This window comes from Mobula hypostoma, chromosome 11, assembly GCF_963921235.1.
Source record: "Mobula hypostoma chromosome 11, sMobHyp1.1, whole genome shotgun sequence".
Classification (NCBI taxonomy): domain Eukaryota; kingdom Metazoa; phylum Chordata; class Chondrichthyes; order Myliobatiformes; family Myliobatidae; genus Mobula; species Mobula hypostoma.
In genome coordinates this window covers 116,202,825-116,218,161 of record NC_086107.1, presented here as the reverse complement: position 1 = coordinate 116,218,161, position 15,337 = coordinate 116,202,825, and the positions used below count along the sequence as shown (strand labels likewise).

The following is a 15,337-nucleotide window of genomic DNA, read 5'->3' as shown; positions in this document are numbered from 1 at the left end:
GAGACATGATCTACCACCACAAAGCATGCTGACTATCCTTAATCAGTCCATATCCATCCAAATAATTATATAGTGTGGAGGAGCAGAGGGAGCTGGGGGTACATGTCCACAGATCCCTGAAAGTTGCTTCACAGGTGGATAGGGTAGTTAAGAAAGCTTATGGGGTGTTAGCTTTCATAAGTCGAGGGATAGAGTTTAAGAGTCGCGATGTAATGATGCAGCTCTATAAAACTCTGGTTAGGCCACACTTGGAGTACTGTGTCCAGTTCTGGTCACCTCACTATAGGAAGGATGTGGAAGCATTGGAAAGGGTACAGAGGAGATTTACCAGGATGCTGCCTGGTTCAGAGAGTATGCATTATGATCAGAGATTAAGGGAGCTAGGACTTTAGTCTTTGAAGTGAAGGAGGATGAGAGGAGACATGATAGAGGTGTACAAGATAATAAGAGGAATAGATAGAGTGGATAGCCAGCGCCTCTTCCCCAGGGCACCACTGCTCAATACAAGGGGACATGGCTTTAAGGTAAGGGGTGGGAAGTTCAAGGGGGATATTAGAGGAAGGTTTTTTACTCAGAGAGTGGTTGGTGCGTGGAATGCACTGTCTGAGTCAGTGGTGGAGGCAGATACACTAGTGAAGTTTAAGAGACTACTGGACAGGTATATGGAGGAATTTAAGGTGGGGGCTTATATGGGAGGCAGGGTTTGAGGGTCGGCACAACATTGTGGGCCGAAGGGCCTGTACTGTCCTGTATTATTCTATGTTCTATATCCAGACCCTTCCAACACTTTCTGCTTTCCCACAACTGGTGTCACACTGACCAGCCTATAGTTTCCTGGTTTATGTCTGCAGCCTTTTTTTTAAAACCATGGAACAACGTTGTCTATCCTCCAATCCTCCGGTACATCTCCTGTCGCTAAGGAAGTTTAAATATCTCTGCTAGAGCCCTGGCAATTATTACACTTGTCTCCCGTGGGGTCCGAGGGAACAGCTTGTCAGGCCCTGGGGATTTGCCTCAGGACAGCAAACACCTCCTCCTCTGTGATCTGTACAGGGGCCCATGACCTTGTGCTGCTTTGCCTCACTTCTATAGACACTGTGTCCGTCTCCTGAGGAAATACAGATGCAAAAAGTCCATTAAAGATCTTCCCAGCTCTTTCAGCTCCACACATGGATTACCACTCCGACCTTCCAGAGGACCAATTTTGTCCCTTGCAATTCTTTTTGCTCTTAAAAAATACCCTGAGGTGTTGTGGTATGAAGTCCAGATTATTGTTAAGTGCATCATCTGTAGGCAAACTGCAGTGGATGTAGAACTTATGGATCATGAATTATAGTTTTGGACATACAGTGGCATGCAAAAGTTTGGGCACCCCAGTCAAAATTTCTGTTACTGTGAATAGCTAAGCGAGTTAAAGATGACCTGATTTCCAAAAGGCATAAAGTTAAAGATGGCACATTTCTTTAATATTTTAAGCAAGGTTACTTTTTTATTTCCATCTTTTACAGTTTCAAAATAATAAAAAAGGAAAAGGGCCCAAAACAAAAGTTTGGGCACCCTGCATGGTCAGTACTTAGTAACACCCCCTTTGGCAAGTATCACAGCTTGTAAACGTTTTCTGTAGCCAGCTAAGACTCTTTTAATTCTTGTTTGGGGGATTTTTGCCCATTCTTCTAGTTCTGTGAGATTCTTGGCCCGTCTTGCATGCACTGCTCTTTTGAGGTCTATCCACAGTGTGACAAAAGAGGGTTACAAAAGTACACATAGACTAAGATGTTAACTGTCCTCTGCTGGCACCAGTGGGAACAGCAGTTGATCTGCCACCTGTCTTCAGGAGAAAGAGAGATAAGTAAGACAATGGAGCAGCATTTGGAAATGTTAATGAAGAGACGAGAGAGTTTAATGGAAGGAAACACCAGTCTGAGTATTGTCAAGACCGGCTCCTGTTGAACCCTGAACTGCTTGAAGTGTGATGGACAGGCGATACCCCAGCAGGGGGATAAAAAGGGGCAGGTTCGCTAAGACACCACGAGGTAACGAGACCCTGGAAGTGGTGCGCCCCCACAAGTCGGTGGGAGTTTTGGAGGTCTGGTCGCTGGACCAGCCATAGATGCACAGGGTGGACAGATACAGTCGGCGGGAACCTGGTGTGTGTCCGCCCTTGCCTGGGTGCCGGGTTCACCGCTGAAGAACGATCGTGTCTGGAATGGAGGGGTCACAGTTGGTGACCTCAAAAGACATTACAAAGGGCTCACCCAAAAGCTAACTGCAAGGAATATCGAAGGTCTGTTTGGAATCTGATTTGCATATTCATTCGTTTCTCTCTCTCCAATGGCACGACGGTGATTACCGCGAACTGAACTAAACTGAACTCTGTTACTTGTGATTGATCATCTTACCCCTAGACTGTGATAGAGCTTGATTGACCCTATTATCCTAGTTCTGTGTACATGTGTGTTTATTCATTGCTAACCTGTTGCATTTATATCCTTTCTATTAGAGTACTGTGTTGCTTATTTCTCTAATAAAACTTCCTTAGTTCCAGTAATCCAGACTCCAACTGAGTGGTCCATTTCTGCTGGTTTGGCAACCCAGTTACGGGGTACGTAACATAAGTGGGGTTCTCGTCCGCGATTTCGAACACTAAATTTGGGATGGGGTAAATTGATTGGGTTAAAATTCCCGAAAGAAAGAAAAGGCAAACAGCAGAAATGGAGATTGAGGAATTTCTAAAGGCGCCGACCTTGGAGGCATTTGAGGATGCCAGGAAAGCGGAATTGGCAGCTGTGGCCAAACGGTTGAATCTTGTTAAGGGGAAGTCAACAATGAGGAGAGAGGAGATACACAGAGCTATCGTAGAGCACTATGTATCTAAAGGTGTGTTTCCCCAAGGGGAGATGGAAGTGATATCTGTTGGAAAACCTGGTGGAGACGCAGTACAGGTGCAGCTTGAAAAACTGAGACTCGAGCACGAGTTCCGGGTACGGCAGCTAGAACACGAAGAGAAACAGAGGGAAAGGGAATTCGAGCTGGAGAAGTTAAAGATAAGGGCAGAGCAGGGGCCCATGCCGAACCAAGGTGGAGGGTTCAGGGCGACCCAGGAGGTTAGGCTGGTTCTCCCATTTGACGATACCGATGTGGATCGGTACTTTCTCCATTTCGAAAAAGTTGCTGCAAGTCAGGACTGGCCGAGGGATAAGTGGGCTGTTTTGCTTCAGAGTGTACTGAAAGGGAAAGCCCAACAAGCTTACTCGGCTTTGTCAGCGGAAGATGCCCAGAGGTATGAGGTGGTGAAAGAGGCCATCCTCAGGATTTATGAGTTGGTCCCGGAGGCATACCGGCAGAGGTTCTGGAATGCGAGGAAGCAGTGGGACCGCACGTATTTGGAGTTTGCCCATGAGATGCAGAATGTGAGCGTTGGTGCGCCTCGAAAGGGGTAAATGGGGATTATGACAGACTGCTACAGCTGATCCTGATTGAGCAGTTTAAAGGTTGTGTCCCTGAGGGTATGAGACCCTACCTAGATGAGTAAGAGGCAGCCACGTTAGCCGCAACTGCTAAGTTAGCGGATGAGTACGCGTTGATGCATAAAATGAAGTTTGCCCTGAGTAAAGGCTACCAGAAGGGTAGTCAGGACGGCGGGGAGAGTCCGCCGGAAAAGTCAGAAAATAAGCCGGGGACTAGTGAGAAGGATAAGGTAGACCGGGAGCAGTTTGGTAGGAAGTCTCCTGGGGTCGTATGTTATAATTGTGGGAAAGCCGGACAGTTTGCGTCCAGGTGCTTTGCCCCAAAGAAGGAGACGGGAAAAGGAAAAACGGCGATTTTGACTGGCTTTATTGAGCTGGTAAACAAACCGCTAGGAGAGGAAAGGTTTGCCAAAGTTCAGGAAGGGCGCGAGAGGTTTATCTCAGCTGGATTAGTGTCAGTGAAGGAGGGGTTAAACCCAGTTCCAGTACGGATCTGGAGAGACACGGGAGCGTGTCAGTCATTGATATTAAAGGGTGTGTTAGACTTTAGTTCAGAGACCGAGACTGGGAAAGTCAGGGTCATAAAAGGCATTGGAAAAGAGACTGAGTCAGTCCCTTTGCACCAGATACACCTACAGAGCCACTTGGTCTCTGGACTAGTCACGATCGGGGTGAGGCCCGAATTACCGATGAAAGGCGTGGAAGTCTTGCTCGGTAATGACCTCGCCGGGAGAATTGTGTTCTCGGCAGTGAGATTGACAGGTCAGCCTGCCAGCATTGAGGCCCTGCCCATGGACTCACAGGTTCGTCCTATTTGCACAGTGACTCGCTGTATGTCCAGAGAGACTGCTGAGACGTTTCTGCCAGCTTTGTACGAGGAGGGGGTAGAAAGTGAAAAGAAGGAGTGTAATGAAACAGGAGGAAGTGGGGAAATTAAGGTAGATTTATCATTAGAAAAGAAGGACTTTATACAGGCACAGGAGCGAGACGAGGAAACAGCTCTCTGTGAATCAGAATTAGGAAGGGAGCCAGTGAATTATGGTGTGAAGGGGGAGGTGCTAAGGAAGGAAGGGAGAGCAAGTACCGCCGATGAGGAATGGGGGGTGGTGCAAAAGAGTTATGGGGATGAGATTTTTAACCTGGCCCACAAGATACCCCTTGGTGGACATCTTGGGGGAGGGAAACAGTCAGCGGAATCATGAAAGAGTTTTACTCTGCACAGGAGGAGGGATATTATTGATTATTGCAGATGCAAACTGAGACGGTCACAAGCTTTTGATATGCTAACAAACCTAGTCGGTGTTAGCGCGGAAATCAATGAAGCTAGGGTCCCCCTAATAAGGGGAAAAACCATTTTGAAAAGATGAGTATGGTACCGACCAGATGGGAGAAGGCTATTGTTTTGGCCAGCTCTGCTGATAAGGCCTCTCCCTTAATCCCTGAACAAAGCGACCCTTTAGGAGAGCTAATTAAACGGCTCGCACACGTGTGTTTGATTGTCCCGAGGTGATGCAAAGAACTGGGACGTTGGGTGGTGTTTGTCACGCTAGGTCAGCCTAGTGAGCAACAACCCTATAGAATGAGTAATTCAGTGACAAAAGGACTAAAGAACACAGAAGTGTATATTGGCGATGTAATACGGCTGTCTGAAGCCAGCTTGATAGTGAACCTTGAAAAAAATGAGTTTGGCCACACGAAGGTCACTTATCTGGGAATTGTGGTAACACAGGGGCAGCTGGCAGCGATGCAAGCTAAGGTGCGGGCTATCTCTGACATTCCAACCCCGACAGACAAGAGGGCCCTCAGAAGGCTCTTGGAGATGGTGGGGTACTGTAGGAAGTTTTGCAATAACTTTGCAGGTATTACCCCTCCCCCTCCTACAAAGCCCTTGCGAAAGAAAACTAAGTCGGGATGGGACGACCCTTGTCATCGTGGTCCGGGACGAAACCCAATGAGAGGTTACATTGATCACAATTCATCAGTGTTTTCAGCCACTATGAAGTTTGCTAAGTTGGAGCCTGGTTTAGAGGATTATTAAAATAACACATATAAAAGGAACGGAAAGTGTGATTGCTGACTGTCTGTCAGGTGTTGACAACTTAAAATTCTCTGTATTAGCCAAATAGCTGATGAAGATGTATATTTGTGTGTATCTAATAATATATTCATGCTTATAGTTTTTACCCCGGTAAAAATCCTTAAAGGGAAGGGGTGTGACAAAAGAGGGTTACAAAAGTACACATAGACTAAGATGTTAGCTGTCCTGTGCTGGCACCAGTGGGATCAGCAGTTGATCTGCCACCTGTCTTCAGGAGAAAGAGAGATAAGTAAGACAATGGAGCAGCATTTGGAAATGTTAATGAAGAGATGAGAGAGTTTAACGGAAGGAGACACTGGTCTGAGTGTTGTCAAGACCGGCTCCTTTTGAACCCTGAACTGTTTGAAGTGTGATGGACAGGCGATACCCCAGCAGGGGGATAAAAAGGGACAGGTTCGCTAAGGCAACAGACACCACGACACACGACACCACGAGGTAACGAGACCCTGGAAGCGGTGCGCCCCCACAAGTTGGTGAGTGTTTTGGAGGTCTGGTCGCGGGACCAGCCATAGACGCACAGGGTGGACAGATACGGTCGGCGGGAACCTGGTGTGTGTGTCCACCCTTGCCTGGGTGCCAGGTTCACCGCTGAAGAACAATCGTGTCTGGAATGGAGGGGTCACAGTTGGTGACCTCAGAAGACATTACAAAGGGCTCACCCAAAAGCTAACTGCGAGGAATATCGAAGGTCTGTTTGGAATCCCATTTGCGTATTCATTCGTTCTTTCTCTCTCTCCAACAGCACGACGGTGATTACTGCGAACTGAACTAAACTGAACTCTGTCACTTGTGATTGATCATCTTACCCCTAGACTGCGATAGAGCTTGATTGACCCTATTATCCTAGTTCTGTGTACATGTGTGTTTATTCATTGCTAACCTGTTGCATTTATATCCTTTCTATTAGAGTACTGTGTTGCTTATTTCTCTAATAAAACTTCCTTAGTTCCAGTAATCCAGACTCCAACTGAGTGGTCCATTTCTGCTGGTTTGGCAACCCAGTTACGGGGTACGTAACAACAGATATTCAATGATGTTTAGGTCAGGGGACTGTGAGGGCCATGGCAAAACCTTCAGCTTACGTCTCTTGAGGTAATCCATTGTGGATTTTGAGGTGTGTTTAGGATCATTATCCTGTTGTAGAAGCCATCGTCTTTTCATCTTCAGCTTTTTTACAGACGGTGTGAAGTTTGATAGATAGATATACTTTATTGATCCCGAGGGAAATTGGGTTTCGTTACAGCCGCACCAACCAAGAATAGAGTATAAATATAGCAATACAAAAACCACAAACAATCAAACAACAAAATGCAAACTATGCCAGATGGAAAATAAGTCCAGGACCAGTCTATTGGCTCAGGGTGTCTGACCCTCCATGGGAGGAGCTGCACATTTGATGGCCGCAGGCAGGAACGACCTCCCGTGCCGCCCAGTGTTGTATTTCAGTGCAATATGGCCGGAGTCCAACAGCAAACAGTTCAATATCCGGTCTACAAACACGTTCCTCGATCGTAAAGTGACCCGGATTGTTTCCAGAATTTGCTGGTATTTAATTGAATTCATTCTCTCCTTCTACCAGTAAAACGTTCCCCGTGCCACTGGCTTCAACACAAGCCCAAAGCATGTTTGATCCACCCCCGTGCTTAATGGTTGGAAAAGTGTTCTTTTCGTGAAATTCTGCACCCTTTTTTCTCCAAACATACCTTACTCATTGTGGCCAAAAAGTTCTATTTTAACTTCATCAGTCCCTAGGACTTGTTTCCAAAATGCATCAGGCTTGGTTAGATATTCCTTTGCAAACTTCTGACGCTGAATTTTGTGGTGAGGACGCAGGAAAGGTTTTCTTCTGATGACTCTTCCACGAAGATCATATTTGTTCAGTGTCGTTGCACAGTAGAACAGTGCACCACCACTCCAAAGTCTGCTAAATCTTCTTGAAGGTCTTTTGCAGTCAAACGGAGGTTTTGATTTGCCTTTCTAGCAGTCCTACGAGCAGTTCTCACAGAAAATTTTCTTGATCTTCCAGACCTCAACTTGACCTCCACCGTTCCTGTTAACTGCCATTTCCTAATTACGTTATGAACTGAGGAAACGGCTACCTGTAAACGCTTTGCTATCTTCTTATAGCCTTCTCCTGCTTTGTGGGCATCATCTCTTTTAATTTTCAGAGTGCAAGGCAGCTGCTTAGAGGAGCCCATGGTTGCTGATTGTTGGGACAATTATTCAGTGCAGAGCACCCCCGTAGCCATTGCCCTGAATCCAGTTTACCGTCCTGGATACTGTTGGCGGGGACGACCGACCAGGTGTGAGCCACGGTGGCAGGGCCTCCGGCACTGAGTCTGACCCTGTGGTGCAGAAGGGTGGGACGGAGAAGAGGAGAGCTGTCGTCATTGGAGACTCTATAGTCAGGGGAGCAGACAGGAGATTTTGTGGACATGAGAAGGACACCCGCCTGGTTTGTTGCCTCCCGGGTGCCAGGATCCGGGATGTCTCCGACCAGGTGCACGACATCCTGGTACGAGAGGGAAAGCAGCCAGAAGTCGTGATACATGTTGGTACCAACGACATAGGCAGGAAGAGGGATGAGGTCCTGAAATGTGAGTTTCGGGAACTAGGCAGAAGGCTGAAGAACAGGACCTCAAGGGTGACGTTCTCAGGATTGCTGACAGTGCTACGTGACAGTGATGGTAAGAATTGGAGGAGATGGCAGTTGAATGCGTGGCTGAGGAGTTGGTGCAGGGAGCAGGGTTTTAGATTTTTGGATCATTGGGATCTCTTCTGGGGAAGGTGGGACCTGTACAGATTGGATGGGTTGCACCTGAACTCGAGGGGGAGCAATATCCTTGCAGGTAGGTTTGCTAGCATGGTTCGGGAGGGTTTAAACTAATTTGCGAGGGCGGTGGGACCCAGAGCTGTAGAGCAGTGAAAGAAGTGCATGGAGTAAAGCCAGATCTAACATACAGAGAGGCTTCGAGGAAAGAGAAGCAGAATAAAAGGTGTAAAGACAGTAAGGTAGAAGGGCTGAAATGTGTGTACCTCAATGCAAGAAGCATCAGGAACAAAGGTGATGAACTGAGAGCCTGGATACATACATGGAATTATGATGTAGTGGCCATTACAGAGACTTGGCTGGCACCAGGGCAGGAATGGATTCTCAATATTCCTGGATTTCAGTGTTTTAAAAGGGATAGAGAGGGGGCAAAAGGGGAGGAGGGGTGGCATTTCTGGTCAGGGATACTATTACAGCTACAGAAAGGGTGGGTAATGTAGCAGGATCCTCTTTTGAGTCAATATGGGTGGAAGTCAGGAACAGGAAGGGAGCAGTTACTCTACTGGGGGTATTCTATAGGCCCCCTGGTAGCAGCAGAGATACAGAGGAGCAGATTGGAAGGCAGATTTTGGAAAGGTGCAAAAATAATAGGGTTGTTATCATGGGTGACTTTAACTTCCCTAATATTGATTGGCACCTGATTAGATCCAACGGTTTAGACGGGGCAGAGTTTGTTAAGTGTGTCCAGGACGGATTCCTGTCACAGTATGTTGACAGGTCGACCAGGGGGAATGCCATTCTAGATCTAGTACTAGGTAATGAACCGGGTCAGGTCACAGACCTCTCAGTGGGTGAGCATCTGGGGGACAGTGACCACCGCTCCCTGGCCTTTAGCATTATCATGGAAAAGGATAGAATCAGAGAGGACAGGAAAATTTTTAATTGGGGAAGAGCAAATTATGAGGCTATAAGGCTAGAACTTGCGGGTGTGAATTGAGATGATGTTTCTGCAGGGAAATGTATTATGGACATGTGGTCGATGTTTAGAGATCTCTTGCAGGATGTTAGGGATAAATTTGTCCCGGTGAGGAAGATAAAGAATGGTAGGGTGAAGGAACCATGGGGGACAAGTGAGGTGGAAAATCTAGTCAGGTGGAAGAAGGCAGCATACATGAGGTTTAGGAAGCAAGGATCAGATGGGTCTATTGAGGAATATAGGGAAACAAGAAAGGAGCTTAAGAAGGGACTGAGGAGAGCAAGAAGGGGGCACGAGAAGGCCTTGGCGAGTAGGGTAAAGGAAAACCCCAAGGCATTCTTCAATTATGTAAAGAAAAAAAGGATGACAGGAGTGAAGGTAGGACTGATTATAGATAAAGGTGGGAAGATGTGCCTGGAGGCTGTGGAAGTGAGCGAGGTCCTCAATGAATACTTCTCTTCGGTATTCACCAATGAGAGGGAACTTGATGATGGTGAGGACAATATGAGTGAGGTTGATGTTCTGGAGCATGCTGATATTAAGGGAGAGGAGGTGTTGGGGTTGTTAAAATACATTAGGACAGATAAGTCCCCAGGGCCTGACGGAATATTCCCCAGGCTGCTCCATGAGGCGAGAGAAGAGATTGCTGAGCCTCTGGCTAGGATCTTTATGTCCTCATTGTCCATGGGAATGGTACCGGAGGATTGGAGGGAGGCAAATGTTGTCCCCATTTTCAAAAAAGGTAGTAGGGATAGTCAGGGTAATTATAGACCAGTGAGCCTTACGTCTGTGGTGGGAAAGCTGTTGGAAAAGATTCTTAGAGATAGGATCTATGGGCATTTAGAGAATCATGGTCTGATTAGGGACAGTCAGCATGGCTTTGTGAAGGGCAGATCATGTCTGACAAGCCTGATAGAGTTCTTTGAGGAGGTGACCAGGCATATAGATGAGGGTAGTGCAGTGGATGTGATCTATATGGATCTTAGTAAGGCATTTGACAAGGTTCCACACTAAAATCAGAAGGCATGGGATCCAGGGAAGTTTGGCCAGGTGGATTCAGAATTGGCTTGCCTGCAGAAGGCAGAGGGTGGTGGTGGAGGGAGTACATTCAGACTGGAGAATTGTGACTAGTGGTGTCCCACAAGGATCTGTTCTGGGACCTCCACTTTTCGTGATTTTTATTAACAACCTGGATGTGGGGATAGAAGGGTGGGTTGGCAAGTTTGCAGATGACACAAAGGTTGGTGGTGTTGTAGATAGTGTAGAGGATTGTTGAAGATTGCAGAGAGACAATGATAGGATGCAGAAGTGGGCTGAGAAGTGGCAGATGAAGTTTAACCTGGAGAAGTGTGAGGTGGTACACTTTGGAAGGACAAACTGCAAGGCAGAGTACAAAGTAAATGGCAGGATACTTGGTAGTGTGGAGGAGGAGAGGGATCTCGGGGTACATGTCCACAGATCCCTGAAAGTTGCCTCACAGGTAGATAGGGTAGTTAAGAAAGCTTATGGGGTGTTAGGTTTCAGAAGTCGAGGGATAGAGTTTAAGAGTCGCGATGTAATGATTCAGCTCTATAAAACTCTGGTTAGGCCACACTTGGAGTACTGTGTCCAGTTCTGGTCCCCTCACTATAGGAAGGATGTGGAAGCGTTGGAAAGGGTACAGAGGAGATTTACCACGATGCTGCCTGGTTTAGAGAGTGTGGATTACGATCAGAGATTAAGGGAGCTAGGGCTTTACTCTCTGGAGAGAGGGAGGATGAGAAGAGACATGATAGAGGTGTACAAGATAATAAGAGGAATAGATAGAGTGGATAGCCAGCACCTCTTCCCCAGGGCACCACTGCTCAATACAAGAGGACACGGCTTTAAGGTAAGGGGTGGGAAGTTCAAGGGGGATATTAGAGGAAGGTCTTTTACTCGGAGAGTGGTTGGTGCGTGGAATACACTGCCTGAGTCAGTGGTGGAGGCAGATACACTGGTGAAATTTAAGAGACTACTAGACAGGTATATGGAGAAATCTAAGGTGGGGGCTTATATGGGAGGCAGGGTTTGAGGGTCGGCACAACATTGTGGGCCGAAGGGCCTGTACTGTGCTGTACTATTCTATGTTCTATGTAATCTTGTTTAAAATGTTGAAAAGAATGTTTGATCTTTAAGTTTATGACTTTTGGAGATCAGTTCATCTTCTACCCACTTAACTATTCACAGTGACATAAATTTTGACCAGGGGTGCCCAAACTTTTGCATACCACTGTACATCTGCTCAGACAACCACTTTGTGTCGGCTTTTCCATTGCTGTGCAGCAACCACTCAGGATATGCTCCCCTGTGCAGCTGCAGAAGTTTGTCAAAGCTTGTGGTGACTTGCTGAATTTATATAAACTTCTCAGAAAGTAGAGACGCTTTCTTTACGATGGAACTTGCAAGCTGGTTCCAGTACAGATCATCCGACATGATAACATTGACAGGAAACACATCAAATATGATGAGTGAGGGAGGAGTGGGAGGGAAAGGCAAAGGGGGACAAGGTGAGGAGAGAGGGAAGGAAAAAGAAAACTCGAAGTCAAAGTGAAGTTTCTTGTCAGATGTGTAAGTCTGTGTGTACAGAGTGTGAGTGACACAATATTCACAGACACAGAGGGTCAGTGACACGATATTCACAGACACGGGGTGACTACCCACCTGCCTGTAGTTTCTGTCTATCACATCCTCACTATCCCAAAGGTCATCGAGCTGCAGCTCCAGTTCCCTATCTTGATGCACCTGGTGCAGATGTGGCCATCAGGGAGGCTGGAAGTCTCCTGGACATTCCACATCTGGCACCCAGAACAGAAAACTGGCCTCACAGTCATACCCACTATTATTGTTAGGGGTAGGGGCGGGGGCAAAGTAACTTACCTCGTCTCAGCCCATCCATGCCGAAGTCCCGATGAGCCAAAGCCTTACTTCTCTGACTTACACTACTCCGACGACGGCTCCTTCGACGACTGCACCGCTAGACAGTGCCTCTCTTTTATTTCGGAGTTTTCTCAGCGTCCTTGCACGATGACAAGATACTGCGTCTGCACATTTCTTCCCGACCTGTGCGAAGCTCACTCTCTCTCCCAATCGGCTGGCCCGCTGGGAATGCGCCTAGCCCCGTGAAACGCTCCTTTTTTAATCTCTTCTTTCCGACCTGTCAGAAGCTCTCTCTCTGAAGGAACTTCAGGCTGCCCACCCTTCCCACTGCTGACCCCTTGATGACGACTGGTGTGTGTTCTCCTCTGACTTCCCCTTCCTGAAGGCCACAATCAGTTCCTTGGTCTCACAGGCGTCAAGTGCAAGGTTGTTGAGTTATCTCAATCCTGTATGCCTCCTCATCAAAATATAAGTGACACTTATGAAGGTACATATGAGGGCAAATGGGACTGGCTCAGGTGGAAATCTGGGCTGGCATTGAATGGATGGGCCGAATATTTGTTTCTGTGCAACCTGGTTGGAGTGTCGCGCAGGGGGTCTCGACAGTGTCCTTTAGGAGAGAAACAGTAGATCCTTTGGTTCTGGAATACTGAGCGCCGAAGAGCTTGTGGGAATGGGCTAGCAGAGTGGACGGGCTGAATGGTTTCGAGTTGACCTATCCGGGGGACTAATAGTCTCTACTGATCAGCGGCTGACGGACGACGAGAGAGTTTGTCCAATCACTGAAGAGGGCTGGGTGGCCTCGTCCAATCACTGAAGACGCGCCACACTGTCCACTAATCAGCAAATAATTCTTGGCCGCCTCCCATATCCACCAATCAGCGATGCAGACTGATGTCTCCGCGCGCTTTTCGCTCCGACGCCGGCTGTCGAGCAAGTGCGCATACGTCTTCCCTTCCCGCCCCGGTTGGCTCCAACTGCGCCTGCTCCCTGAGGTGACGCGCTCACCCACCCCAATCTCCACAAAGTTTCTCTCACTCCAGAATGAGCGCCAGCGAAAGGCGACGACGTCGAGAGAACCGAGAGTCTGTCGAAAATAAGGCACAAAAGCGGTTTAGGGACTGATATGCCGTCACGGGGATATATTTGGAGTAGGCGAGGGCTGTTGATCGGTTGGATGAGGGGGAAGACGTCACGTGTCACGGAGTAATTTGGACGCGATGACATCATCGTTACCTAGGAAGCAATATCTGAGGTCACGGAGAAGGGAGGGGTCGGCGTGACGTCACGGGGAGCTGCTGGATCTGATGTCATCAGGGGAGCCGTTTGGAGGGGGCGGGGCATCGACGTCATCCGGGCGGGAGCGGAGTGGAAACGCGACGGGACTGACGTCTCACTGAGGAAAAACCTCGGCCAAACGGCGCCCCGGGGTGGGGGGGGACACTGCCCTCCGGCTACTCACCCACTCCCCACTGTGGGATCTTCCCGTGCTCTCTGCTGACTACCCATTCCTCACTGTGGGATCTTTCTGTGCTCTCCGTTACCCACTCCCCACTGTGGGATCTTCCCGTGCTCTCTGCTGACTACCCATTCCTCACTGTGGGATCTTCCTGTGCTCTCCGTTACCCACTCCCCACTGTGGGATCTTCCCGTGCTCTCTGCTGACTACCCATTCCTCACTGTGGGATCTTCCTGTGCTCTCCGTTACCCACTCCCCAGTGTGGGATCTTCCCGTGCTCTCTGCTGACTACCCATTCCTCTCTGTGGGATCTTCCTGTGCTCTCCGTTACCCACTCCCCACTGTGGGATCTTCCCGTGCTCTCTGCTGACTACCCATTCCTCACTGTGGGATCTTCCTGTGCTCTCTGCTGACTACCCATTCCTCACTGTGGGATCTTCCTGTGCTCTCCATTACCCACTCCTCACTGTGGGATCTTCCCAAGCTCTCTGCTACCCACCCCACTGTGGAATCTTCCTGTGCTCTCTGCTGACAGCCCTCCCCCCCCCACACCCCGTGCTCCTCCCTTCCCATCCCATCCCGGCAACCGTGCGATCCACCATGACGCTGTCACAGGGCTGCCTGGAGCGGTTAGGTTCGACCCAGGATCTGGAGGTGGATGAAGCCCTCCTGCATCTCTGCGCCCAGCGGGGCAGGCGGCGGCAGATGGAGAGGCTGCTGGCCCAAGGTCCTGATGGGCTTTTAGCATCCCTCCTTACCCTGAACCCTGCCCCCTGCCCTCTGAACTCTTCCCTCACCCCCGAGCCCAGGCACTGACTGTTCCCCTCCCCTGATCCGTGAACTATCACACTGACTTCACCCCCACCTTCCCCTCCCCGATATGTGAACTATCACACTGACTTCACCCCCACCTATCCCTGATCACGGGCACTGACCTCTCGCCTCCACCGACCCCTGACCCCTCTCCTTGACCCAAGACTGACCTTTTCCCACCCCCTGATCCCAGTCATTGACATGGTCCGTACCCCTGACCCCTGACCCCAGGGACCTCTCTCCTGTCACTGACCCCTGACCCTGGGCACTGATCTCTCCCGTCACCTGGTGACTGGCTGCTCTGGTGTTGCAGGTTGTCCACCGGACGTGAGGAACAGCGCCGGCGAATCGCCCCTCTACGTCGCTGCCACTCAGGGGCATTCGGACCTGGTCCATCTGCTGCTGAGTAACGGGGCTGATCCCAACCTGTGAGTGGCCTCGCTCTGCTGGGGTGGAGTGTTGTCTTGAGGCAAATCAGGGTGGATAAGTCCCCTGACGAGGTGTTCGATGGGAGTAGGCGAAGACCAGGTTGGAATGGACTAGATGGGCTGAAGGGCCTGTTGCTGTGGGAGGCAAGTGCTATCGCAGGAGCGCCAACAGAGAGATTGAAATCATCCTGAGCTTCAAGGCAGAGATAGTCTAAAGGACCGGATATGCTTATAAATATTTGGATAGGCACAGACTGGTTAGGGATTGTCAACATGGCTTTGTGTGTGATAGATCGTGTCTAACCAATCTTACAGAGTTCTTTGAGGGAGTTACCATGAGAGGTGACGAAGGCAAGGCAGTGGCTTCTGCAGGACTTCAGCAAGGCATTCGACAAGGGAGGTTGGTCAAGAAGGTTCAGTCGCTCGGT

The 15,337-nt window shown here is 48.9% G+C and overlaps 1 protein-coding gene across 1 annotated transcript in view; it reads left to right on the top strand.

Moving 5' to 3' along the window:
* Positions 1–13,578: 13,578 nt before the first annotated feature.
* Positions 13,579–15,337, top strand: part of LOC134354422 (inactive serine/threonine-protein kinase TEX14-like) — a 59,665-nt gene continuing 57,906 nt past the window's right edge. Inside the window, exons 1-2 of the mRNA XM_063063427.1 lie at positions 13,579–14,395; positions 14,795–14,909. Of these exons, the coding sequence (XP_062919497.1) occupies positions 14,269–14,395; positions 14,795–14,909 (242 nt within the window). The 5' untranslated portion in view covers positions 13,579–14,268. The remainder of the gene's footprint in view (positions 14,396–14,794; positions 14,910–15,337) is intronic.